The sequence below is a fragment of the Pristiophorus japonicus genome, chromosome 10, assembly GCF_044704955.1.
Source record: "Pristiophorus japonicus isolate sPriJap1 chromosome 10, sPriJap1.hap1, whole genome shotgun sequence".
NCBI lineage: Eukaryota > Metazoa > Chordata > Chondrichthyes > Pristiophoridae > Pristiophorus > Pristiophorus japonicus.
This window is the reverse complement of record NC_091986.1, coordinates 199,944,328-199,969,823: the sequence shown is the minus strand read 5'-3', so window position 1 is coordinate 199,969,823 and position 25,496 is coordinate 199,944,328. Positions and strand designations below refer to the sequence as shown.

Below are 25,496 nucleotides of genomic sequence, written 5' to 3'. Positions count from 1 at the left end.
TTGGGACGGCCAGTGGTCGTGAAAGGCGCTATATAAATGATAGTGTTTCTTTCTTTACACAAGCACTTTAGATATCAGAAGACAAGGCATGCTTTCTCCTCAAAGCACGTCAAACTCTTCCTGTTTATATTGGAAAGCCTGTTCCTTCAAGACACAAAGAAGTTCGACTTTTAACCCTCATCTCCCCAAGAAGTTCTGCATCCAACACATCTCTCCAGGATGTCCAACATCAGCCATTAAAACATAAAACAACACAGTGCATAGTGCTGAAGAAATAATTTTTATTGTTTCATAGTATAGCCAGATGGCCAACATTTGAGTATAATTAGAATTAAATATTAAACAATAATTAGAATGTGGAAAACGTGAAAAAGATCTTGTGTGGCAAAAGAGCCTAACAATTTATCAGTGCATCTATAAAATGGTATGTTGTAAAGCTTGCTGTTATAGTAGCTTAAAGCAGTTGATCAAGTAAGCCTCATAACTGCACGGAATGCAGGCTTAAGGTTGTTGAAGATGTGTTTTATCCTGCATATGAATATGGTGGTATTCCCTTCACCCCAAGTCCAGTAATCTGAAACAGAAAGGAATATGGACTCAACGTTAATTTTTATGTCCAGTTATCTCCTGTCTGCCGCTACAGATTCTGATTTGCGCTGGATATTGTTCCATGGGCATCGCTGCCCTCCATGACCTCTCTGATCATTATTTATGTCTGAGCAGAGATAGTGATAGCGTCGGGACCGAACCAGATCGACACGTGCATTTTACAGCATCGATTATGTAGGGGAGGACGAAAACCCACTCATTTTACCCAGAAGGAAAAGGGCTGTGGGATCAGTCTGTGCTGTGAATTGAAACCGATACAGTTTGACCTTGGCAGAGCAGTGATTGGACGGGGGAGGACATCGGAGGGCCAATGGTGAGACAGAGTCAGCCCGAAGCATGGGGCTTTCAAGCCAATGGGAGAGCACTTGCTCGAAAACTGGGACTGACTCACAGCCATTATTGGGCTATTGTCTTCCCCATGTTTACACTATGGAAGGAAATTATGCAGATCTTCAGAAAACTACGGAACCCAAAACAAACCAAGGGCCTACACAATGGCTACAGGAGGCCAACCCAATCAACCCCTACTCAAACTTTGAGTAGGTTAGAAAACCTGAATTGGAGGAAAATTATGCAGACCTTCAGAAACCAGGGAACCCAAAACAACCCAAGGGCCTACACAATGGCTACAGGAGGCCAACGCAATCATCACCCATTCAAACCTTGAGTAGGTTAACATCAGTGGAAAAAACCCGCAATAATCTAAAACTGCTGCATTTTTCAAAATCACAAAGCCCACCAATGGGAAGAATCGATTTCAGCAGGAGAGGCGGACTGTATAATCTGGCTATAAAAAGGGGTTTCTGACGTAGTGTGTGTGGTTCCGTGCTTTCGTGATCCAACAACCAGCAAGCCTCTCGACGCTGAAGGAAAACCAGTGTCCGAAGACACCGAAGATAGAAGAAACAAACCACCAGACTGCAGAAAGGCACAGGAGTGAGTATAACCTCTGGTCCCCGGAACTCCCAACTCAGTTAGGCCAGGAAAGGTGGGAGGTTGGACATTGTACTGCTAAACTTGTGTAAAGATTTTCGTTGTGTCCGTTTAGTAGGATTTAGGGGGATTGTTTTGTTGATGTATTGCTGTTTGTTGAGATACACCTTGTCAAATAAATTGGAAGCCTAAAGTTCCTCTTGGAATCACCTTGTCTCAGTTCTATTGTATTACATCTCCTGATCGTGAGTCTTATGTCAGAACAGTGTAAGGGAAGCTAGGAGCGGCTCGAAAACGCTCAACTGTGTGTCACAGGCTAGGGAAGAAGGGGTTAGGAGTGTTTGACACTCACAGGTGCCTCACAGGGGATGCAAGAATCTCAAAACCCCCGTTCATAAGCTGTGGACACAATCTCTCCAGGGGTGCTCTTGCAGCACTCAGGGTACCTCACAGGCCAGGCATAAGCTGTGAGGGCAGAAGCCCAGAGAGAGACACCCAAGGCACAACAACACTCCCTGGGAACCCCTTACAGAACATGGTGACCGCGGCAAGACATAAGCAAACAGGAGATGTTAATATAACAGAAGAGGTGATAAGAGAGGAAACTAAAATGGAGGAGAGAATTTCCTCATACATTTTTGGCAAGGTGAACCTCACCAAACCTTGGGTGCAAGCCCTCACTCGGGCAGAACGGGTCGAAAGGACAAGGCAGCTCGCAGGGGAAACCCCGCAGTCGTTTGCGGACAGGCTGTGGGTGGTATACCACGCAGCCTGTGGGGAGCTCCTCGACCGGGCGAATCTTTCCGCGGTACAGACTGGCCGCTGGCTGAGGATGCTGGTGGCAAACTGCTTGCCCCGGCTCAAGGCCAGGGCAGAACTGTGGTTCGATTCCTGGGACCCCAACCTCACCGAGGAAGCAGTGGTCAGGCAACTGGCACTGGTCCAATGGAATGGAGGAGGGGAGGAGGAGAAAACCTCCAAAGGTCGGGTAAATGAAGTAAAACCCAACTCCATTCCCAAAAGGGAATGGCACAAGGAGAGTGGCCGCTCGATTGATAAGGAGGGAGTGTGCTACGGGTGCGGGAAAGCTGGGCATTTTAAAAGGGATTGCAGGAGCCCAGTAAAGAGATATGGGGGGAGAAGTTCTTTAGGAGCCGCCCAGAGTGGGGGTAGTAGAGGGAGCTCCTCACCATTCCTTGATGAGATAGTAGCTGCAGTGAGGACAGCGCTGGAGGGGATTGGGAAGGTAGCCACGGCAATAGGCAGGGAAGCACCAGCAACCCTGCCAGTACAGAGGCCATGACTAGCCCAGACCCAGCCTGTATACCTGTGCCCACTAGAATACGACCCCTGGGGACGGCCCTGGGTCAAGATGGAGGTTGAGGGTGTATTGGGTACTTACCTTTTGGACACTGGTGCTTCCAGCACGATAGTCCATTCGGAGGACCCCGCAACCTCACCTCTATCAAACGGGGTGTCGTATCAACTAGTTGGGTTCACAGGAAATGAGAAGGCTGGGTTTTTCTCAGTCCCGCTCGCAGTTCGTTTAGGAGCACAATGGAAGTGCGTCCTGATGAACTGGGAGCAGGTGGGAAAAGGGATCTTGGGGGCTGATTTCATCATCGCTCGCCAGATCCTAGTAGACTTGAGGAATCACTGTCTATGGGGCACAGTGGGCACGGGAGCAGAGGGAAAAGTCATGGTTATTGATAAGAAACAGGGAAAAGGGACTCTGTGTACAATGAAGCTAAAAGTGGGTTACGATCTGGAGGTTCTGGTCGGTAACCCCCGGCCGAGTACCGGGCCTATGTGCAAGCAAATCTTGCAGCATTTGCCACCCATAAACACGATTGTGGGAGAGTCACAGGAGTGGAGGTTAGAATAGATGGGGATTCCATGTCCCGCCCGCAAATGCAGTATGGCTTTCCCCGAGAGGCAGAAGCAGATTTGGAGACAGCTTTAAGCTCACTTGTCGAGCAGGGTGTTTTGAGACCCATAGCACCCATGTCAACTCCCCGCTTTGGCCGGTTAGGAAACCGGACAATTCTTGGAGGGCTACGGTGGATTATAGGGTGCTCAATAAAAACATCCCAGCTTGTGCTCCCACAGTAGCGGCGGTTGCGGATCTGATAGGGGAAATCCCTGCATCCGCAACCACGTTCACAGTGTTGGACATATCCAACGGGTTCTGGTCTATCCCTGTACGGAGGGAAGACCAGTACAAGTTTGCCTTCATCTTCCGGGAACAGCAGTATACATGGAGCTGCCTCCCACAGGGCTTTCATAATAGTCCCAGCATCTTTCACCAATGCATGGCGAACTGCTTAAAAGGCTTCAGCCAACCACACCAGCTGGTCCAGTATATGGACGACCTGTTGTTGTTCACAGACAGCAGTGAGGAACACGGTCCACTGCTGGCCGAACTGCTGGTCTTACTGAAGGAAGGGGGTTTTAAAGTTAACCCCAAGAAAGCCCAGATAGGTCTAATGGAGGTAAAATTCCTGGGCCTGACGATAAGGGCAGGAGAAAGGGCCATTGATGAGGCTAGAAGAAAGGCAGTGCAGGAACTCCCTGTCCCTAGGGATGTGTCGGGGGTAAGTTCTTTCCTGGGAATCACTGGCTACTGTAGGGACTTCATCGAGGACTATGCAGCCACAGCCGCCCCTCTGCTCAGACTCCTACATAAGGGGGTCGAGTGGGAATGGGATGAGGGCTGTGAGGCAGCATTTGTCCGTCTTAAGAGAGACCTGCAGATAGCACCAGCCCTAGGGGCAATTGATGGGGGGGAGGAATTCTTCCTGGAGGTGGCAGCTAGTGGCGACAGCTTAAGTGCAGTGTTGCTCCAGGGGCGAAACGGTCAGCTGAGACCAGTGGTGCACTCTTCCAGGGTCCTCACGGAGGTAGAAAAGGGATACTCCAATTGTGAGAGGCACTTACTGGCCACCCACTGGGCAGTAAAGAGAGCTTAGATCTTTACCGGAATATCCCCCATTACACTCCTCACCCACCATACCCCGACGCAGATGCTGTAGGACGGGAGGATTAAGGACGGGACAGTGAGCAGTGCTAGAATCACTCACTGGACCCTCCTCCTCTCCCAAATGACTTTAAAGGTCAATGGCCTCTGTGAGCCCAGGCTCGCAGAAAATTTAATCTATCCAGGGCAGCCGCATAGATGCTCTGTGGAGGGGGTATGGGACATCAACTTTGGATTTCGGACAGGGATACACCCCACAGGCCGCGAGATCTACGTTGATGGCTCCAGTTCAGTGTCCGCGGGTACAAGACTCATGGGCTGCGGAGTTTGGGATCCCAAGGCAGGGATTGCCTTGGCTCTTAAACTCCCATGCACCCTGAGCGCCCAGCAGGCGGAACTCTCGGCGGTGATGTATGTGGTCACACACCCCGAGGAATTCCCTACCCCATACACGATTTGCTCGGACAGCATGTTCACTTGCAATTCGTGAACAGAGTATCTGGCGATTTGGTCACGCCGGGGGTACACCTCTGTGGATGGAAAGCCCCTTGTGACCAAACCCCTGCTAGAAAAGATCGTGGCTGCAGTGGGAGAAACCGGGGATGTATATATCCAGAAGGTAAAGGCCCACTCCAAAACTGAGCCACGGGGGGAAGGTAACCAGTAGGCAGACCTGCTGGCAAGGGAAGGTGCTCGTACAGGTCGCCCATGGGACCCATACGAGGCAGGCAGGATAGCAGCAGCAAGAAGCAAGCCAGGGACACAAGGGAGCGTAGGGGCAGCTGCGGCCCCGGACCTTAAAGTAGTCCAGATGCAGGATCCGATCCTGAAGGCTGCCTTGGCTGCTATCAAAAAGGGGGAAAAGGCGGAGGGCCCATACAGTGCTGCAGATATTGCTGTGCGGGAAGGCATGTTGTTTAAAGGGGACAAATGGGTAGTGCCGCCACAACACTGGAGGGAATTCCTTCAGCTGGCCCATGCGGGTCCAGGTGCGGGACACCCTGGGCCGGAATCTACCTGGCAACGGGTAGAAAAGGCAGGGTGGTGGCCAGGCCTCCGGGAAGACGTCCGCAACTTCTGTGCGGGCTGTCTGGTTTGCACTGCAAACAACCCTCAGTCCTCAGGCCCCGTAGAACACCTGAACCGGACCCTAAAGGAAAGGCTGCGGAAGGAGACGGGAGACTCACCGAACAAGTGGGTGGAAGTCTTACCGTTGGTTCTCATGAGAATCCGGGCCAGTCAGTCAAAGAGCACAGGGTACTCACCCCATGAGCTGATGACAGGCCGGATCATGAGAACCCCAGTGCATGTGTTGGCGCCGGTTCTCACCGAAGGGCAGCTTCGAGAAGTGAACCGGGACCACTTCGTCAGGAATCTGTTTGAACAGCTTCAACAGATTCACTGGCAGGCGGCCAACAACATGGATAAACAGCACCGTGCCAATCAGGGACGGGTGGCGGTGTATATATTTTCCCTTCCTGTTTTGTTACTTTGTGTTCTGTGCATATGTGTTTAGGTAAGGCAGTGACGGTTGGGTACAGCATGTTATGTTCAGAACATGTTAAGTGGGCCGAGCCTGGAGAGGTCTCTCAAGGCAAGGCCATGTTCTTCTTGCCTTTCAGATGTCAACACCTCCCTACTGGACGTTAGTGATGCTGGTATCGCTAAGGATCTGCACCGGGCACCGAGGGGACACCGAGGACTCCCTGGTTTTCGGATGCTCCGGGGACAAAGCGCCGACAGTGACCACAGGAGAAAGGACTCCGGCGGCAGATGGCCGGGTCACCTACTCCCACGAGGGGAGATGGCCTGGGTGGTTGGGATCGAACTCCACCAAGTACTCCAACCATAAGGACTTTACCCACGGAGAGGTCTCCATCCCCTGCCCGGAGATCACTGCGGCCACTTCCAGAGTGAGAGTGTCAGAAGGCAGGAAGGTATGCCTAACTTGCCAAGGGGACATACCTCTGGGACGGTGGTGGTGGCTCAGAAAGCTCAAGAGGGACGTGGGAGACCGACACTCGGACTGGAAACGTCTGGATAATGATACCTACCGAACCATCATGGGGTCATCTGGCAGGGTAATGGTGTGCTGGGAGAAATGGTGGGCGTACGACCAAGGAATTTATTTGTGTATGTGGGGATCCACTCGCGTGTGTTCAGAGGGGGTCTCCATTGCTTTCTATAGGTGGTGGCAGGATGTCGGGGATGGGGTGGTATGGGCGATTCCAAGAGGTCCCACCTTATGTCACAATGTGGGAGCACACTGTGACAGGTACAGACCTCTCGGGTTGTCGGAGCAGGGGAGCACAGGTAATCCTGTGCCCCCAGCACTTGAACGCTTTTGCAAGGCCACAATGCGGGTTCAGCACTGCTGGGGCAGAGCCTATCAATTGCACAATGGAGTTAATGGCCCCTAACCACATGCCTCCACAGGTAGCATATGTAGGCGATGGGACATATTGTGTCACCACAAGTGCCCAATGGTATGAACACGGACCGGGAAGGTGGTGTCCAATACCGTATAGCAGCTTTTGCTTTAAACCCAGGGCAGAGGTTCAAGTGGCACACACCAGAATCACACCCATTCCTGAACCTTCCACGATTCACCTCACGGTACAAAACAACCTCAGCCACCTACAACAATATGTCGCCCAGTTTGGCTATCCCACTGCCCCACTACCTGAGAAACTTACAGCCCTCCTCCAGGCAGTGGATTTGTCGCAAAAACATTTTTACACCATGGAGCAGAAAACTGAAATTCTAGCAGGGGAGATTGCCCAGATTAAACCCCCAGCATGGTGGGATTTGGGGATACGGGCAGACATACCTGCATGGATCCGGGTGGGATCGCATGCCTTAGTAATCGGCCAACTCCTGATTGTAGCATATCTGCTAGTTACAAGCCGTAAGCTCAGGAGAAAAAGAAAAAGAAAGCAGTTCCTCAGGCTACTACACAGACAGGAGAGCCGTTGCTAAACACTCAAGGCGTGTAAACAAAGCTTGACCGTGACACTTAGGCGGTTTTGTTATTCCCAGGGATGACTGCGTTTTCATACATGGCCCCTGGGGAGTCAGCACATTTGTCAACATCAACATGTATCCATGAGATAACAGTAGTACTGTTATGTAGGCTGTTAATAAATTAGATCTACGCTCCTCTAATTCTGCCCTCTTGAGCATCCCTGATTATAAGCACTCAACCATTGGTGGCCATGCTTTCAACTGCCTAGGCCCTAAGGTCTGGAATTCCCTCCCTAAACCTCTCCGGCTCTGCTTCTCTCTTTCCTCCTTAAAATCTACCTCTTTGTCCAAGCTTTTGGTCATCTGCTGTAATTTCTTCTTATGTGGCTCAGTGTCAAATTTTTGTCTGCTAACACTTTTGTGAATCGCCTTGGGACGTTTTAATGCGTTAAAGGCGCTATATAAATACAAGTTGTTGTGTTGTACATGCACAATTTGGTAAAGTATCCTTTGCCAAAAAATATTAGAATCATAGGATTTTACAGCACCGAATACTTATCAAATTTGTATCCACATCCTTTTTAAAAGCTATTGTGGAGTTGTGTCCGAAGGAGTTCTAGAGCTAGCCGGGAAATTCTACCCAGTCGGCCCTCCATATGGTCTGGGCGGAACTCTCGCCAGCTGAGAGGGGAGTGGCATGGCAGATCAGAAAGTTTGCAATTGTGATTCACAGCTCCAGCACTATCGCGATATTATCGGCAATTATCGCATTCTATCGACCGACCTTAAAAATGCCGCCTGCTTGCGGCTGTCTCTGTTTCCATTCTTCATCCATCCCGTCCACAGCTGATGTTACATAAAGTTCGGAGTAATCCTTTCCTCCGAAGCAGCAAGATGTGGTCATGTCAACGGGCAGCTTCACTGTCTGGATCCTCTTACCTGAAGGAAAGATTCTTATCTGTGATTTCTGGGCTTTAGACTTCACTGTCGTTGTGAGCAAAACGACTCCCAAAGCAAGCGCTCTATTCGGAACTCCGACACGGCAAGCGAGCCCCAGGTGGGCAGAGAAAACATTTCAAGGATGCCCTCAAAGCCTCCTTGATAAAGTGCAACATCCCCAGATATACCTTGGAGTCCCTGACCAAAGACCTCCCTAAGTGGAAGATGTGCATCCAGGAGGGCGCTGAGCTCTCGAGTCTCGTCGTCGAGAGCGTGCAGAAATCAAGCGCAGGCAGCGGAAGGAGTGTGCGGCAAACTAGTCCCACCCTCCCTTTCCTTCAATGACTGTCTGTCCCACCTGTGACAGAGACTATAATTCCCGTATTGGACTGTTCAGTCACCTGAGAACTCACTTTTAGAGTGGAAGCAAGTCTTCCCTCAATTTCGAGGGACTGTCGATGATGATGACGATGAGCAAAATGAGGATTTGGATGGATTCAGACTGGATTCAGAGTCTCCTAGCATTGGATTTACTGAGTGTGGATCTAAGGGTGAAGGGGGAGGGGAGTTGCACTGGGTTCTCCCATGCTCCACCGTAACATAGGTGTAATCCCGAAGAAATATCATGAAGTGCCATTTTTAGATATTTATGTTATTTCAGTGTTAGGGGGAGATCGGAAGAGTAACCACGGAAATTCCAGGTGCAAAATTCTAAAATGGAGCGCAAACAAGGAATGAACTTTCTTTGACTGCAATCATCTGCCATAATAAGTTACTAGAGAACTCCGTTGTCTAGCTCCTTAAGGTAGACCTCATGTGATTCCACTGCAACCCGACATCTTCAGCAATGGCTTCTCTTCCCACCTACCACTTTCATCTCTTGAATCCTATGAGTAGCTTCCCTTGACCCTCTCCTCATCCTCATCTACATGCTGCCCCTCGGTGACATCTTCCTCAGCACAGAATCAGCTTTCATTTATATGCTGCTGATGTCCAGCTCGACCTCTTCACCACGTCTCTTGACTCCATAGCAGCCAGACTGTTCACCAAGAAGTCATTGAAGAGTCACAGCTTCCACCAACTGAGTATTAGTGAGTGATTGTATTCACCCGCTCCTGCCACAACCTCCTTTGCCACTGATTCCATCCCCTACCTCAACCTCTCACTCTGGTTAAGTCAGACTGAGCAAAATCTTTGGGCTGGATTTTTGGTTGGAGGCTTCTTCGGGCGCTAATGTCGGTGGGTCGGTAAATTTTGCGGCGAGAAATGGTTTGCGACGGCAGCCAGAAAATTCGGTTGCTGCGCCCTGATTCTGGAGCGGAGCGCTAAGGGAGGCGTTCCACACGTCTCTTAGGACGCTAGGCCGGGTGAGCAACTGAAAATCTGTTGCTGAAGAGCCAGCTTCGGACCGTCCGAAGAGAGGCCTCCCTGCGAGAAAAAAAAAATCGGGACAAAAAACACATAAAACATTCCCGACGAACTACTCCCCCCAAATAAATGTGGATGGCAAAAAAAAACACAAAGCAATATCAATTTCACTTATCTTTTGCAATCATTTCTTCCCTTAGCGCCCCAGGACAGCTCGGACCGCCTGCTTTCTCTGGCGGTGTCACTAGGGAGCGCTACGAGTGCCGCTCCAAATAAATATCGCATCGCTGTCAAAACTGGGTTGTTGCAGAGCGGCGTGACACTCCTGGGCGGTACTGCTCAGTGCAGCCGCAAAACCGCCACCAAATTTGCCGGTGGGGTGCTGGAAGCTGGCCGTCCAGGTGCTCAGCATTTTGTGACCCATTACCGCCCCCTCTGGGGCGCAAACAGAGGCGCAATCAAAATGAAAATCCAGCCCAAAGTGTCTGTTCAACACAGAGCTGAGCTTCGAACCCTACCTCTTAACCATTACCAAGACCACTTAATTCACCTCTGCAACAATGCTCCATGTCAGTCCTTCCACCGAAACACTTATCCTTTCATCACTTCCACATTTGATTATTCCAAAGCCCTCCTTGTTGGTCCCCCATCCTTTAACATCCAGAAATTACAACTTATCCAAAACTAAGACACCCATCTCCTGTTCTAGAATATAAGAACATAAGAACATAAGAAATAGGAACAGGAGTAGGCCATACGGCCCCTCGAGCCTGCACCGCCATTCAATAAGATCATGGCTGATCCGATCATGGACTCAGATCCACTTTCCTGCCCGCTCCCCATAACCCCTTATCCCCTTGTTGTTTATGAAACTGTCTATTTCTTTCTTACGTTTATTCAATGTCCCAGCTTCCACAGCTCTCTGAGGCAGCGAATTCCAAAGATTTACAACCCTCAGAGAAGAAATTTCTCCTCATCTCTGTTTTAAATGGGCGACCCCTTATTCTAAGATCATGCCCTCTAGTTCTAGGCTCCCCCTTCAGTGGAAACATCCTCTCTGCATCCACCCTGTCAAGCCCCCTCATAATCTTATACGTTTCGATAAGGTCACCTCTCATTCTTCTGAATTCCAATGAGTAGAGGCCCAACCTACTCAACCTTTCCTCCCCTCATCCTCAGAATCAACCGAGTGAACCTTCTCTGAACTACCTCCAAAGCAAGTATATCCTTTCGTAAATATGGAAACCAAAACTGCACGCAGTATTCTAGGTGTGGCCTCACCAATACCTTGTACAGCTGTAGCAAGATTTCACTGCTTTTATACTCCATCCCTTTGCAATAAGGGCCAAGATACCATTGGCCTTTCTGATCACTTGCTGTACCTGCATACTATCCTTTTGTGTTTCATGCACAAGTACCCCCAGATCCCGCTGTATTGTGGCACTTTGCAATCTTTCTCCATTTAAATAATAACTTGCTCTTTGATTTTTTTTCTGCCAAAGTACATAACCTCTAGTCCCAATCTCCCCATTTTTGCTGGCCTACATTGGCTCTCGGTCCCCAATACATTAAATTTAAAATACTCATCCTTATCTTCATATCTTTTCCATGGTTTTTCCTCATCTTCTCTCTGCAACGTCCTCCAGTCTTGTAACCCTCACATATCCTTCAGCCCTCTGACTTTTGTAGCCTTCGTCTACCATGGTGGTGGAGTTTTAAGCCTCTCAGACCTTCTCTCAGTATCTCCCTCCCTAAACCTTTCATTTTCTCTCTCCGCCTTTGAAAACCTTTCTTCAACCCATCTTTTTTTAAATTATCCTTCCTAATCTTCTATGGCAAAGCATCCATTCCCCATAGCGACTTCCATTTGTGAAATGTCTTCAGACATTTTTTTCATTAATGGCACTTATATAAATCCAATTTTCATGACTGACTTATATAATGAACGACATGTTTTACCAATTATCTTTCCTTCCTGCATTTGAGGACGCTGTGGTACTCGGTATTGCAATCATGCAGGAATTGGCAAAACATACCCAATGCAGACAGTCAAAACCGGGGTTAAAATGGCGATCCTATAGATTATGATCTTAAAGTAGGGCATGGTCTATAGATATATATGCATGAAGTAATTCTGATGAACTACAAAAGGCATTGTTGTTGTAATTGTAGATTTGCCTTGTCTGGTAGTACGGAGGGATGTATGAAGCTACCATGGTGTGGTAGAACTTGGGTTAGAATCCACAATAGCCCACACGGTGAGTTAATGATCTCAGCCAAGTTAACCGGAGAATTTTCCTAGTGGGGATGATGGGAAGAGATATTGGACATTGACATGTGGTTCAAAAGTGGCTTGTGAGTGGCTCACCCTCAGCACTAATAACATTCTGCATCAGACCAACAGATGCATTGCTGGCTAGAGAATGTTATGCAGAAGATTAAAGGAAAAAGATAACAATAGACTGGTGTAAAAAATATAATAATGAATTCTGATACTGGTATTGAAGTGTCAAAATGGGAAATTATAGTTTTTTCAAGCACAAAATTGGACATCGCCGTTTACATATTTAATTGATTTACCTGTTTCTGGGTCAATACGCAGGACTCGTCCACCCTTGTAACAGGCAACCCAAAGTTTTCCCTCTGCATCGATGCATTGTCCATCTGGAATAGCCTCCGCTTGTTCAAGCTTGTACATAAGTCTTCGATTTGCTATACAGTAATGTAAAAAAATAAAGTCTTATTCATTACGAACGCACATCCCTTCCTTTAAAGAATTACAATCTGAAACATGGCATCCATGAACAAGGTGGCGATGAGCAATGTTCCTGTTAAGCTGTGCGGCCGAGCAGTGCTCTGCAGGTCCCATGCAGGTCGCTTGCCAGCTTCACAATGGGAAAAGCTGTGCATGCGTGGAAATTTGAATGGGCTACTTGCCCACAAAAAATAATTAAAGGGAACATAGATGACAACAACAACAACTTGTATTTATATAGCGCCTTTAACGTAGTGAAACTTCCCAAGGCACTTCACAGGAGTATTATAAGACAAAAAATTTGACATCGAGCCGCATATGTACAAATTAGTGCAGGTGACCAAAAGCTTGGTCAAAGAGGTAGGTTTTAGAGTGTCTTGAAGGAGGAAAGAGAGGGAGAGAGGTGGAGAGGTTTAGAGAGGGAGCTCCAGAGCTTGGGGCCGAGGCAACAGAAGGCACGGCCACCAATGGTCGAGCAATTATAATCAGGGATACTCAAGAGGGCAGAATTAGTGGAGCGCAGACATCTTGGGGAGTTGTGGTGCTGAGGGGAGAGATAGGGAGGGGCGAGGCCATGGAGGGATTTGAAAATAAGGATGAGAATTTTGAAATCGAGGTGTTGCTTAACGGGAAGCCAATGTAGGTCAGCGAGCACAGAGGTGATGGATGAACAGGACTTGGTGCGAGTTAGGACACGGGCAGCCGAGTTTTGGATCACCTCTAGTTTACATAGAATAGAATGTGGAAGGCCAGCCAAGAGTGCGTTAGAATAGTCAAGTCTACAGGTAACAAAGACATGGATGAGGGTTTCAGCAATGGATTAGCTGAAGCAAGAGCGGAGACGGGTGATGAGACGGAGGTGGAAATGGGCGGTCTTAGTTATGCTGCGGATATGTGGTCGAAAGCTCATTTCAGGTTCAAATATGACACCAAGGTTCTGAACAGTCTGGTTCAGCCTCAGACAGAAGTTGGGGAGAGGGATGGTGTCAGTGCCTAAGGAACGTAGTTTGTGGCGGGGACTGAAAACAATGGCTTCGGTCTTCCCAATATTCAATTGGAGAAATTACAAGTTGCCTCCTTCATGGGGGTAGAAATGCCCGTGTATTATTTTGACCATTTACCGTCAAATTCCTGTGCGTGCTACGGGTTAATGATGTTATTAAAATAACGGACACGAGAGCTTGATGTAAATGCGTTAACTGGTGCACTAATTATACGATGTAACTATTTGTACTGCACCTTTTTGACTGAGAGGCGACAAGCCCCGCCCCCTCAAACTCCGCCCCCCCCCCCCCCTCCACCTCCCGGCCTGAATCATTCCATGTGCGTGGTGCCGAGAAGCAGGACCTGAAGCTCTGACTCAACCCACCACCCCGGCCGGCCTGGGCCCGCCAGCGAAAGAGAGGCTGGGGGGAGGAGGAAAGAGAGGCTGGGGGGAGGGGAGAGAGGCTGGGGGTAGAGAGAGAGGCTGTGGGGGAGAGAGAGGCTGCGGGGGAGGGGCGGGGGGGGGAGAGTGAGACGAGGGAAGAGAGAGGCAGGGGGGTGGAGAGAGAGGCTGGGGGGTAAGAGAGAAAGAGAGGCTGGAGGGGAGAGAGAGACTGGGGGGAGAGAGAGAGAAATACTGGTGGGGGGGTTGGGGGGGTGAGACACAGGTGGGGGGGATGACGGATCACGTTCATCCAAACCTCTATAAGGGACATCGTTGGAGTAGATGATATCCAGAAGTCATGACACTGTCACTATTCACTTCATACCCAATAAACCTGTTAACAATCCGTACACAATGCCTGCCCATCAATGTTGGGGTGGAGGGGGGCAGGAGGATGCACTTGCACTGAGATAAGGCACTTTGGCTGGCCCTTGCTGTCTTCTGGGGAGCTCTGTCCCCTGTCGCTTCAGAAAGTCAATGTGGATCGAGTTACAATTTGCAAAGTCAGTGAGATCTTGGGATGGACAGTTCCAGTTACACATTCCTGTGAAACCTCAGGGTGTGGCTTATCTTCCAAGGGGACCAATCAGAAACAAAGGATGGAGCATGTTGGCCATTTTTGCAGTACAAATAAGCACGTCGCTAATTATACCGCGTAGAAGAATTTCAACCGCCGTTGTCACATCAGCAAACACAGCGGCGCAATCTGTTTTAGTGATGTTGGTTGAGGGATGAAAGTTGGCCTAAACTCTGGCAGAACTGCCTATTCTTCTGAGATTAGTGCCATGGAGCCATTATCATCTACCTGAACCACTGGAACAAACAAGACAGGATTTTGGTTCAACACCTAATCAAAGGATAGCACCGCTGGAAGTATAGCACTCCCTCAGTCCTGCACTGGAATCCCAGCCTAGATCATATACTAAAGTCCCGGGCCCACAACCTGAGATACGAGTGCTACTAACGGAGCCAAGCTGACATAACATGGCAGGGCTGAAGTGGGGGCAAGTAAGCAAAAGAAACTTCAACAAAAGTTTGTCTAAAAAGTGTTTACATGTATGTGTCTGCTGTGGCTCAGTGAGTAGTACACTTACCTCTGAGTCAAAAGGTGGTGGGCTCAAGTCCCACTCCAGGAACTTGAGCACTTAAAGCTAGGCTGACTCTCCAGTGCAGTACTGAACGAATGCTGTACTGTCAGAGGTGCCAGATGAGATGTTAAACCGAGGCCCCAACTGCTCTCTCAGGTGGATGTAAAAGATCCCATTGCAATATTTCAAAGATAAGTAGGGGAGTTATCCCTGGTGTCCTGGCCAATATTTATCCCTCAGTCAACATAACAAAACAGATTATCTGATCATTATCACATTGCTGTTTTTGGGAGCTTGCTATGCGCAAATTGGCTGCCGTGTTTCCCACATTACAACAGTGACTACACTTCAAAAGTACTTAATTGTCTGTAAAGCACTTTGCGATGTCCAGTGGTCGTGAAAGGCGCTATATAAATGCAAGTCTTTAGTTAAAACCCTATTGCCATTAACAAAAGATGAACGTTAGTCATGGACCAAATCAATGAATATAAGCAATATTAGGGAGCAGCACAGGGTGCTGGAGTCTCAATGTGCTGCCTGAGATCGGTAGGACTCAGGTTCCTACACACTAACTTTGCATTGTTGACTTCCCTATCTCATCTGTGTCACTATAGCGAGACACCAAGAGGCAATTGGGCATTTCTCCCTGGGCATGGAGGGGCAAATCAGAGGAAGAGTCAACCCAGTGCCTTTCCCACACACACCCTGTCAGCACAGAGAGAGGCTCAGGAATAGCTTTGCCCATTTGTCCTTGCAGCCAACTATAATTTATTGCACAGCAACAGAGAGGCCAAGAATATACCTTTCTAGAAAAAAATGTACACATCACAAAATGGCTCATTCCAACATGTGACCAAGTACGTTTTAAAATATACTTACAGATCTTTCCTGAGTGTAGGTCATAGTCAAACGCATCCACAGCAAAAGATAAGCTGTCTATATAATAAAAGGTCTTGTGATCCAGTGACCAGTCCAGACCATTAGAAATGTTCACTTGGTCAAAGTGCTTGACCACAGAGTGATCAGACTGCAGAGCATAGAGAGATCCCTGCTGCCTTTCGACTTCAGCTGGACGAGTCTCCATTGCCATGGTCCCTGTAGCAGAAGTCAGTGTTAGCCCTGTAAATACTAACCATTGAAGTTTTCCTAATACATTAATAGCACATGCAAAGAGTATGCAGTAATTTCTGATATTGAGAATATAGGGATGATTCCACAATTCCATGCTTCCAATAGAGGAGTCACATTCATAGGGAGTGTGAGGTAGAGATAATATAAGTTGGGATCACAGAATAACTCCATTATATTCTATAATATGTCATAATCACAGAAACTGGCCATTCGGCCCAATCAGTCCATGTCGGAGTTTATGCTCCACTCGAGCCTCCTCCCATCTTTCCTCACCTAACTCTATCAGCTTAACTCTCTATTCCCTTCTCCCTCATGTGCTTGTCTAGCCTCCCCTTAAATGCATCTATACTATTCGCTTCAACCACTCCCTGTGGTAGTGAGTTCCACATTCTCGCCACTCTCTGGGTAAAGAAGTTTCTTCTGAATTCCCGATTGGATTTCTTGCTGACTATCTTATACTGATGGCCTCTAGGTTTGCTCTTCCCCTCAAGTGGAAACACTTGCTGTATCTACTCTATCAAAACCTTTCATCATTTTAAAGACCTCTATTAGGTCATATTAGGTCACTTTCAAGAGAAAAGAAACCCAGCCTGTTCATCCTTTCCAAATAGGTATACCCTTGCATTTCTTGATATATCAAAAAGGGTCATATCACCACCAGCAAAAAAATGGATTCAAGACTTAAGAACATATAAAAATTAAATTAATCATATTTTGTATTCATTCACGGGATGTGGGTTTTGTCAACAAGGCCAAAGTTTATTACCCATCCCTAATTGCCCTTGAGAAGGTGGCAGTGAATCACCTTCTTGAACATAACCGTGTGGCTTGGTAGGCCATTTCAGAGAGCAGTAAAGAGTCAACCACATTGCTGTGGGTCTGGGGTCACCTACCTACAACCTCTTGCAAATCCACTGGGAGGGTAGGCAAATCAACGTCAGTGTTCTCAATCAGGCCAACATCCCCACCATCGAAGCACTGTCCACACACGACCAGCTTGGTTGGGCGGGCCACAATGTCCGCATCCCAACACGAGACTCCCAAAGCAAGCGCTCTATTCAGAACTCCTACATGGCAAGCGAGCCCCAGGTGGGCAGAGGAAACATTTTAAGGACACCCTCAAAGCCTCCTTGATAAAGTGCAACATCCCCACTGACACCTGGGAGTCCCTGGCCAAAGATCGCCCTAAGTGGAGGAAGAGCATCTGGGAGGGTGCTGAGCACCTCGAGTCTCGTCGCCGAGAGCATGCAGAAAACAAGCGCAGGCAGCGGAAGGAGTGTGCGGAAAACCAGACTACCCACCCCACCCTTTCCCACCTGTGACAGAGACTGTAATTCCCATATTGGACTGTACAGTCACCTGAGAACTCACTTTTAGAGTTGAAGCAAGTCTTCTTCGATTTCAAGGGACTGCCTCTGATGATGATGGGCCAGACTGGATAACGACAGCAGATTTTCTTCGCTAAAGGACATTAGTGAACCAGATGGGTTTTTACAACAGTCCAGTAGTTTCCTGGTCACCATTACTGAAATTCACTTTTTATTCCAGATTTATCTAAATTTAAATTCCCCAGCTGCCCTGGTGGGATTTGAACTCATGTCTCTGGATCATTAATCCAGACCTATGGATTACTAGTCCAGCAACATTACCACTATGCTATCGTACCCCTTGTGTGTATGATACCTTTTTTTAAGTTAAAATATCAGAACATAATTTCAAGTCTGTCACATAATCTAGTTATTAGTCGAGATATTCATAGTCAATGGGTAGAAAATCTAGCAAGCTTTGTAATTTACTTGATCTTCAGAGTTGTGCTTTAGGATATCACTTGTACCCTTTCATTACTGCCTTTTAAATTGGACTGTTCAGTCACCTAAGAACTCACTTTTAGAGTGGAAGCAAGTCTTCCTCGAATTCGAGGAATGTCTATGATGATTAAATTCTATGGATAAATCTTCGAAACCTCTTGATTAGTTTACTGCCCAAACCGGCAACCTCCACCATCTAGAAGGACATGGGCAGCAGGTGCATGAGAACACCACCACCTTCAAGTCACACACCTTACTAAGAAATAGGAGCAGGAGTAGGTCATAGGGCCCCATAAGCCTGCATCACCATTCAATAAGATCATGACAGATCTTCTACCTCAACTCCACTTTCCCGCACTATTCCCACATCCCTTGATTCCCTTAATGTCCAAAAATTTATCGATCTCTGTGGTGAATACACTCAACAATTGAGCTTCCACAGCCCTCTGGGATAGAGAATTTCAAAGATTCACCACCCTCTTAGTGAAGAAATGTCTCCACATCTCAGTCCTAAATTGGTGATCCATTCCGCCGTCATCCAACTGCCTTTTTAAGTCTAAAATACCTTACCTAAGGTAGATTAAAGTAGACCTGATCAACACAAGGGTAAAATGGTGAAAGCCAATTTCAGCAAAGCTGTATGTGGACGGAGATGTAAAATGCAAAATTGGTTGTGACTAACCTGCAAAGAAACGTCCAGCAGGGTCCACTTTGCCATCATTAAATCTGTTGTTTGCTTTATCTTGGTCGACCAGGGCTATGTCAGTAACGGTTTCCTTTTCAAAGTCGAGAAAGGCAAACCTTTTTCCAACTGCCAGAACATATCCCCCTGATCTCCGAGGGACCACTGATCCAACAGGAGCATCTGAGGGAAGATAGACGTGTACAATTCAATAACGTGGCTCATCCTGCAAATACTGATGCTGTTATAGATGCAGCAACATCACTCAAGGTGCAGACAATTAAGAAGCAGCCCCGATCACAATAGACAATGGCTCGCATGCAGACTGTTCGTCTGGTGCACAGATTGAACAAAGGAACAGCCATCTCGAAACCAGACAATGCTGTTGAAAGCGAGACATGCCTACAGGCTACAGCCAATTCAAAACTGCCAACAGAGACTACCAGTCGTGCTCTAACAGGTTTTGATGCCGTCGCCATAGGGGGCCACCAGGTGAAGCAATTCAGAGATTGCAATTATAAAAACAGAAAATGCTGGAAATACTCAGCAGGCCAGGTAGCATCTGAGAGAAACAGAGTTAACGTTTCAGGTCGATGACCTTTCATGAGAACTGGGAAAAGTTAGAGATGTAACAGGTTTTAAGCAAGTCACAGAAGGTCTCCAATCATCTAAGAAACATAGAAACACAGAAAATAGGTGCAGGAGTAGGCCATTTGGCCCTTCGAGCCTGCACTGCCATTCAATGAGATCATGGCTGAACACGCAACTTCAGTACCCCATTCCTGCTTTCTCGCCATACCCCTTGATTCCCCTAGTAGTAAGGACTACATCTAACTCCTTTTTGAATATATTTAGTGAATTGGCCTCAACAACTTTCTGTGGTAGAGAATTCCACAGGTTCACCACTCTCTGGGTGAAGAAGTTTCTCCTCATCTCGGTTCTAAATGGCTTACCCCTTATCCTTAGACTGTGACCCCTGGTTCTGGACTTCCCCAACATTGGGAATATTCTTCCTGCATCTAACCTGTCTAAACCCGTCAGAATTTTAAATGTTTCTATGAGATCCCCTCTCATTCTTCTTAACTCCAGTGAATACAAGCCCAGTTGATCCAGTCTTTCTTGATATGTCAGTCCTGCCAGCCCGGGAATCAGTCTGGTGAACCTTCGCTGCACTCCCTCAATAGCAAGAATGTCCTTCCTCAAGTTAGGAGACCAAAACTGTACACAATACTCCAAGTGTGGCCTCACCAAGGCCCTGTACAACTTATAGTAACACCTCCCTGCCCCTGTACTCAAATCCCCTTGCTATGAAGGCCAACATGCCATTTTCTTTTTAACCGCCTGCTGTACCTGCATGCCAACCTTCAATGACTGATGTACCATGACACCCAGGTCTCGTTGCACCTCCCCTCTTCCTAATCTGTCACCATTCAGATAATAGTCTGTCTCTCTGTTTTTACCACCAAAGTGGATAACCTCACTTTTATCCACATTATACTTCATCTGCCATGTATTTGCCCACTCTCCAAACCTATCTAAGTCACTCTGCTGCCTCATAGCATCCTCCTCGCAGCTCACACTGCCACCCAACTTAGTGTCATCCGCAAATTTGGAGATACTACATTTAATCCCCTCGTCTAAATCATTAATGCACAATGTAAACAGCTGGGGCCCCAGCACAGAACCTTGCGGTACCCCACTAGTCACTGCCTGCCATTCTGAAAAGTACCCATTTACTCCTACTCTTTGCTTCCTGTCTGCCAACCAGTCTCAATCCACGTCAGCACACTACCCCCAATCCCTTGTGCTTTAACTTTGCACATTAATCTCTTGTGTGGGACCTTGTCGAAAGCCTTCTGAAAGTCCAAATACACCACATCAACTGGTTCGCCCTTGTCCACTCTACTGGAAACATCCTCAAAAAATTCCAGAAGATTTGTCAAGCATGATTTCCCTTTCACAAATCCATGCTGACTTGGACCTATCATGTCACCTCTTCCAAATGCGCTGCTATGACATCCTTAATAATTGATGCCACCATTTTACCCACTACCGATGTCAAGCTGACCAGTCTATAATTCCCTGTTTTCTCTCTCCCTCCTTTTTTTAAAAAGTGGGGTTACATTGGCTACCCTCCACTCCAGAGGAACTGATCCAGAGTCAATGGAATGTTGGAAAATGACTGTCAATGCATCTGCTATTTCCAAGGCCACCTTCTTTTCGTACTCTGGGATACAGACCATAAGGCCCTGGGGATTTATCGGCCTTCAATCCCATCAATTTCCCGAACACAATTTCCCGACTAAGAAGGATTCCCTCAGTTCCTCCTTCTTACAAGACCCTCTGACCCCTTTTATATCCGGAAGGTTGTTTATGTCCTCCTTAGTGAATACCAAACCAAAGTACTTGTTCAATTGGTCTGCCATTTCTTTGTTCCCCATTATGACTTCCCCTGATTCTGACTTTAGGGGACCTACGTTTGTCTTTACTAACCTCTTTCTCTTTACATAGCTATCGAAGCTTTTGCAGTCCATCTTAATGTTCCCTGCAAGCTTCCTCTCGTACTCTATTTTCCCTGCCCTAATCAAACGCTTTGTCCTCCTCTGCTGAGTTCTAAATTTCTCCCAGTCCCCAGGTTCACTGCTATTTCTGGCCAATTTTTATGCCACTTCCTTGGCTTTAATACTATCTCTGATTTCCCTTGATAGCCACGGTTGAGCCACCTTCCCTTTTTTATTTTTACGCCAGACAGGGATGTATAATTGTTGCAGTTCATCCATGCGTTCTCTAAATGTCTGCCATTGCCCATCCACTGTCAACCCCTTAAGTATCATTCGCCAATCTATCCTTGCCAATTCACGCCTCATACCTTCAAAGTTATCCTTCTTTAAGTTCTGGACCATGGTCTCTGAATTAACTGTTTCATTCTCCATCCTAATGTAGAATTCCACCATATTATGGTCACTCTTCCCCAAAGGACCTCGCACATGAGATCCTCTCTCATTACACAACACCCAGTCTAAGGTGGCCTCCTCCCTAGTTGGTTCCTCGACATATTGGTCTAGACAACCATCCCTTATGCACGCCAGGAAATTCTCCTCCACCGTATTGCTTCCAGTTTGGTTAGCCCAATCTATATGCGTATTAAAGTCACCCATGATAACTGCTGCACCTTTATTGCATGTACCCCTAATTTCCTGTTTGATGCCCTGCCCAACATCACTACTACTGTTTGGAGGTCTGTACACAATTCCCACTAAAGTCTTCTGCCCTTTGGTGTTCTGCAGCTCTACCCATATAGATTCCACATCATTCAAGCTAATGTCCTTCCTAACTATGCATTAATCTCCTCTTTAACCAGCAATGCTACCCCATCTCCTTTTCCTTTTATTCTATCCTTTCTGAAAGTTGAATACCCTTGGATATTGAGTTCCCAGCCCTGATCATCCTGGAGCCACGTCTCTGTAATCCCAATCACATCATATCTGTTAACATCTATTTGCACAGTTAATTCATCCACCTTATTACGGATACTCCTTGCATTAAGATACAGAGCCTTCAGGCTTGTCTTTTAAACACACTTTGTGCCTTTAGAATTTTGCTGTAATGTGGCCCTTTTTGTTTTTTGCCTTGGGATTCTCTGCCCTCCACTTTTACTATTCTCTTTTCTATCTTTTGCCTCTGTCTCCCTTTTATTTCCCTCTGCCTCCCTGCATAGGTTCCCATCCCCCTGCCATATTAGTTCAACTCCTCCCCAACAGCACGAGCAAACACTCCCCCTAGGACATTGGTTCCGGTCCTGCCCAGGTGTAGACCGTCCGGTTTGTACTGGTCCCACCTCCCCCAGAACCGGTTCCAATGCCCCAGGAATTTGAATCGTTCCCTTCTGCACCACTGCTCAAGCCACGTATCCATCTGAGTTATCCTGCGATTCCTACTCTGACTAGCATGTAGCACTGGTTGCAATCTTGAGATTACTACTTTTGAGGTCCTACTTTTTACTTTAGCTCCTAGCTCCCTAAATTCGTCTCGTAGGACCTATATCGTTGGTACCTATGTGTACAACGACAACTGGCTTTTCACCCTCCCTTTTCAGAATGTCTTGCACCCACTCCGAGATATCCTTGACCCTTCCACCAGGGAGGCAACATACCATCCTGGAGTCTCGGTTGCGGCCGCAGAAATGCCTATCTATTCCCCTTACAATCGAATCCCCTATCACTATCGCTCTCCCACTCTTTTTCCTGCTCTCCTGTGCAGCAGAGCCCCCCACGGTGCCATGAACTTGGCTGCTGCTGCCCTCCCCTGATGAGTCATCCCCCTCAACAGTACCCAAAGCGGTGTATCTGTTTTGCAGGGGGATGACCGCAGGGGACCCCTGCCCTACCTTCCTTACACTGCTCTTCCTGCTGGTCACCCATTTACTATCTGGCTGAGTACCCTTTACCTGCGGTGTGACCAACTCGTTAAATGTGCCATTCACGTCATTCTCAGCATCGTGGATTCTCCAGAATGAATCCACCTGCAACTCCAGTGCCGCAATGCGGTCCGTCAGCAGCTGCAGGCGGATGCACTTCCCGCATATGTAGTCATCAGGGACACCGGAAGCATCCCTGACTTCCCACATAGTACAGGGTAATCCTTGCCACTCGAACAAGGCCTAGCTCTGTCAAGCCCGTGTGGTGGCTGGTGTGCAACGGTCACCACACGTTAAAAAAAATCCACGCACAAGCATCTTCCATCCTTCAAGATTCAGTTCGGGATCTGGACTATTAGGTCCTTCATTGAAACACCTGTGAACTTTTTGACGTGGAAGCAAGTCATCCTCGATTCGAGGGATTGCCTATGATGATAAGCAAGTGTACAGAGGCAGGGAAAGTGGGGAAGGGAAGGAAGGCAGGAGTGATTAAATAACAAAAGGAATGATGAGGCAAGCATCGATTAAGAGGCCACAGAAATAGTCAACAAAAAAAGGTGATTGAAAAGAATGATTGGGCTGTAGAAATGTGAAACAGAGGCAGGACCTACCACAAGAGCAAAATACTGCGGACGCTGGAATCTGAAATAAAAACAGAAAATGCTGGAAATCTCAGCAGGTCAGGCAGCATCTGTGGAGAGAAACAGAGTTAACGTTTTGGGTCTGTGAGCCTTTTTTCAGAACTGGAAAAGTTCGAGATGCACAGATTCTTAAGGAAGTGCAGGGGCAGGGAAAAGGAGAGGGGAGGAAAGAACAAAAGGGAAGGTCTGTGATAGGGTGGAAGGCAGGAGAGATCAGAGAGACAAAAGGGTAGATGGGCAAAAATGAGATGGTAATGGTACAAGTTAGGCAACAAAAGATGAGTCAAGAGGGGGTGTGAATGGCGGAATTATCACCTGCTGCCCCAGGAAAGAGAATAAAAAGATGGCGTTTGTAAAAAAAAGAGGAATGGGGAAAAAAATATGGGAAGTAGTTCTGGTTTGAAATTGTTGGACTCGATGTTGAGTGCCTAAACGAAAGATGGGTTTGACATGTCAGTTTGATGAGTCACATGGAATTGGTGCACCAGGCCTCAATCGCCTGACCTGTCAATCATTTAAGGTAAGCTCATGATCGAAGCCTACTCTACCAATCATTGAGGCAGAACGAATGGTACTCACGCCCCAACCAGGAAGAATGTATAAGGAGAGGGCGTCGGGGACGAAAGAGCACTGCAGTCGGAGGTTAGAGCGGCAGGAGAATGGAAGAAGATGCAACAGCCTTGAGTACGACGGACTGATCGCCCGGTGGAACACAAAGGCCACTCTCTGCTTCGGAAATGTGTGAAATCGGTTAAAGTTTTTTTTGAAACAGAAAATGCGGGAAACACTCAGTACGTCAGGCAGCATCTGTGGAAAGAGAAACAGATTTAATGTTTCAGCTCGATGACCTTCCATCGGAACAATTCTCTTTCTCTCTCCACTTATTCTCTCATTCTTCTAAATTCCAGTGAATATAAGCCTAGTCGATCCAGTCTTTCTTCATTTGTCAGTCTTGCCATCCCGGGAATCAGTCTGGTGAACCTTCACTATCAAGAACGTCCTTCCTCAGATTAGGAGACCATCTCTGCACACAATACTCAAGGTGTGGTCTCACCAAGGCCCTGTACAACTGCAGCAAGACCTCCCTGCTCCTATGAAGGCCAACATGCCATTTGCTTTCTTAACTGCCTGCTGTACTTGCATGCCTACTTTCAATGACTGATGTACCATGACACCCAGGTCTCGTTGCACTTCCCCTTTACTAATCTGTCACCATTCAGATAATAATCTGCCTTCCTGTTTTTGCCACCAAAGTATCATCTGCAAATTTGGAGATATTACATTCAATGCCTTCGTCTAAATCATTTATATATATTGTAAATAGCTGGGTTCAAGCCCATTTACCCACACTCTGCATGTTTAATAATTATGTTACCTACTTCTCCATGTATGATTTACTGCTGTTTTGTGAATATGAAATCTCAACCAATCAGGTGCCAGTGTGACAGAAAATGAGGACATCAAAAGTTTGATGGGAAAAATGCATTTTAGATGCAATACTTTTATCGTCTAGCAGCTATAGAGAGGAGAGAATTCAATGGAGAGAATGTCCCAGGCAGTTTGGTTAGTCCTCCTATTCTTCATTTTAGAGGAAAAAAAAATCTAAATTTCTATCACGGGCAATAACTGGGCTCCTATATCTCACCGTGTCCTGGCCAATATTTATCCCTCAATCAACATAACGAAAACAGCTTATCTGGTCATTATCACATTGCTGTTTGTGGGAACTTGCTGTGCGCAAATTGGCTGCCGCGT

General features: G+C 47.3%; 1 protein-coding gene across 1 annotated transcript in view; it reads right to left on the bottom strand.

The window, feature by feature from the left end:
• Window positions 1-261: 261 nt before the first annotated feature.
• The window catches only part of LOC139274894 (regucalcin-like), a 36,297-nt gene continuing 11,062 nt past the window's right edge, over window positions 262-25,496 (bottom strand). Inside the window, exons 3-7 of the mRNA XM_070891618.1 lie at window positions 18,684-18,866; window positions 15,942-16,157; window positions 12,371-12,502; window positions 8,268-8,422; window positions 262-574 (exon numbers count right to left, since the gene is read on the bottom strand). Coding sequence (XP_070747719.1) covers window positions 524-574; window positions 8,268-8,422; window positions 12,371-12,502; window positions 15,942-16,157; window positions 18,684-18,866 — 737 coding nt within the window. The 3' untranslated portion in view covers window positions 262-523. The remainder of the gene's footprint in view (window positions 575-8,267; window positions 8,423-12,370; window positions 12,503-15,941; window positions 16,158-18,683; window positions 18,867-25,496) is intronic.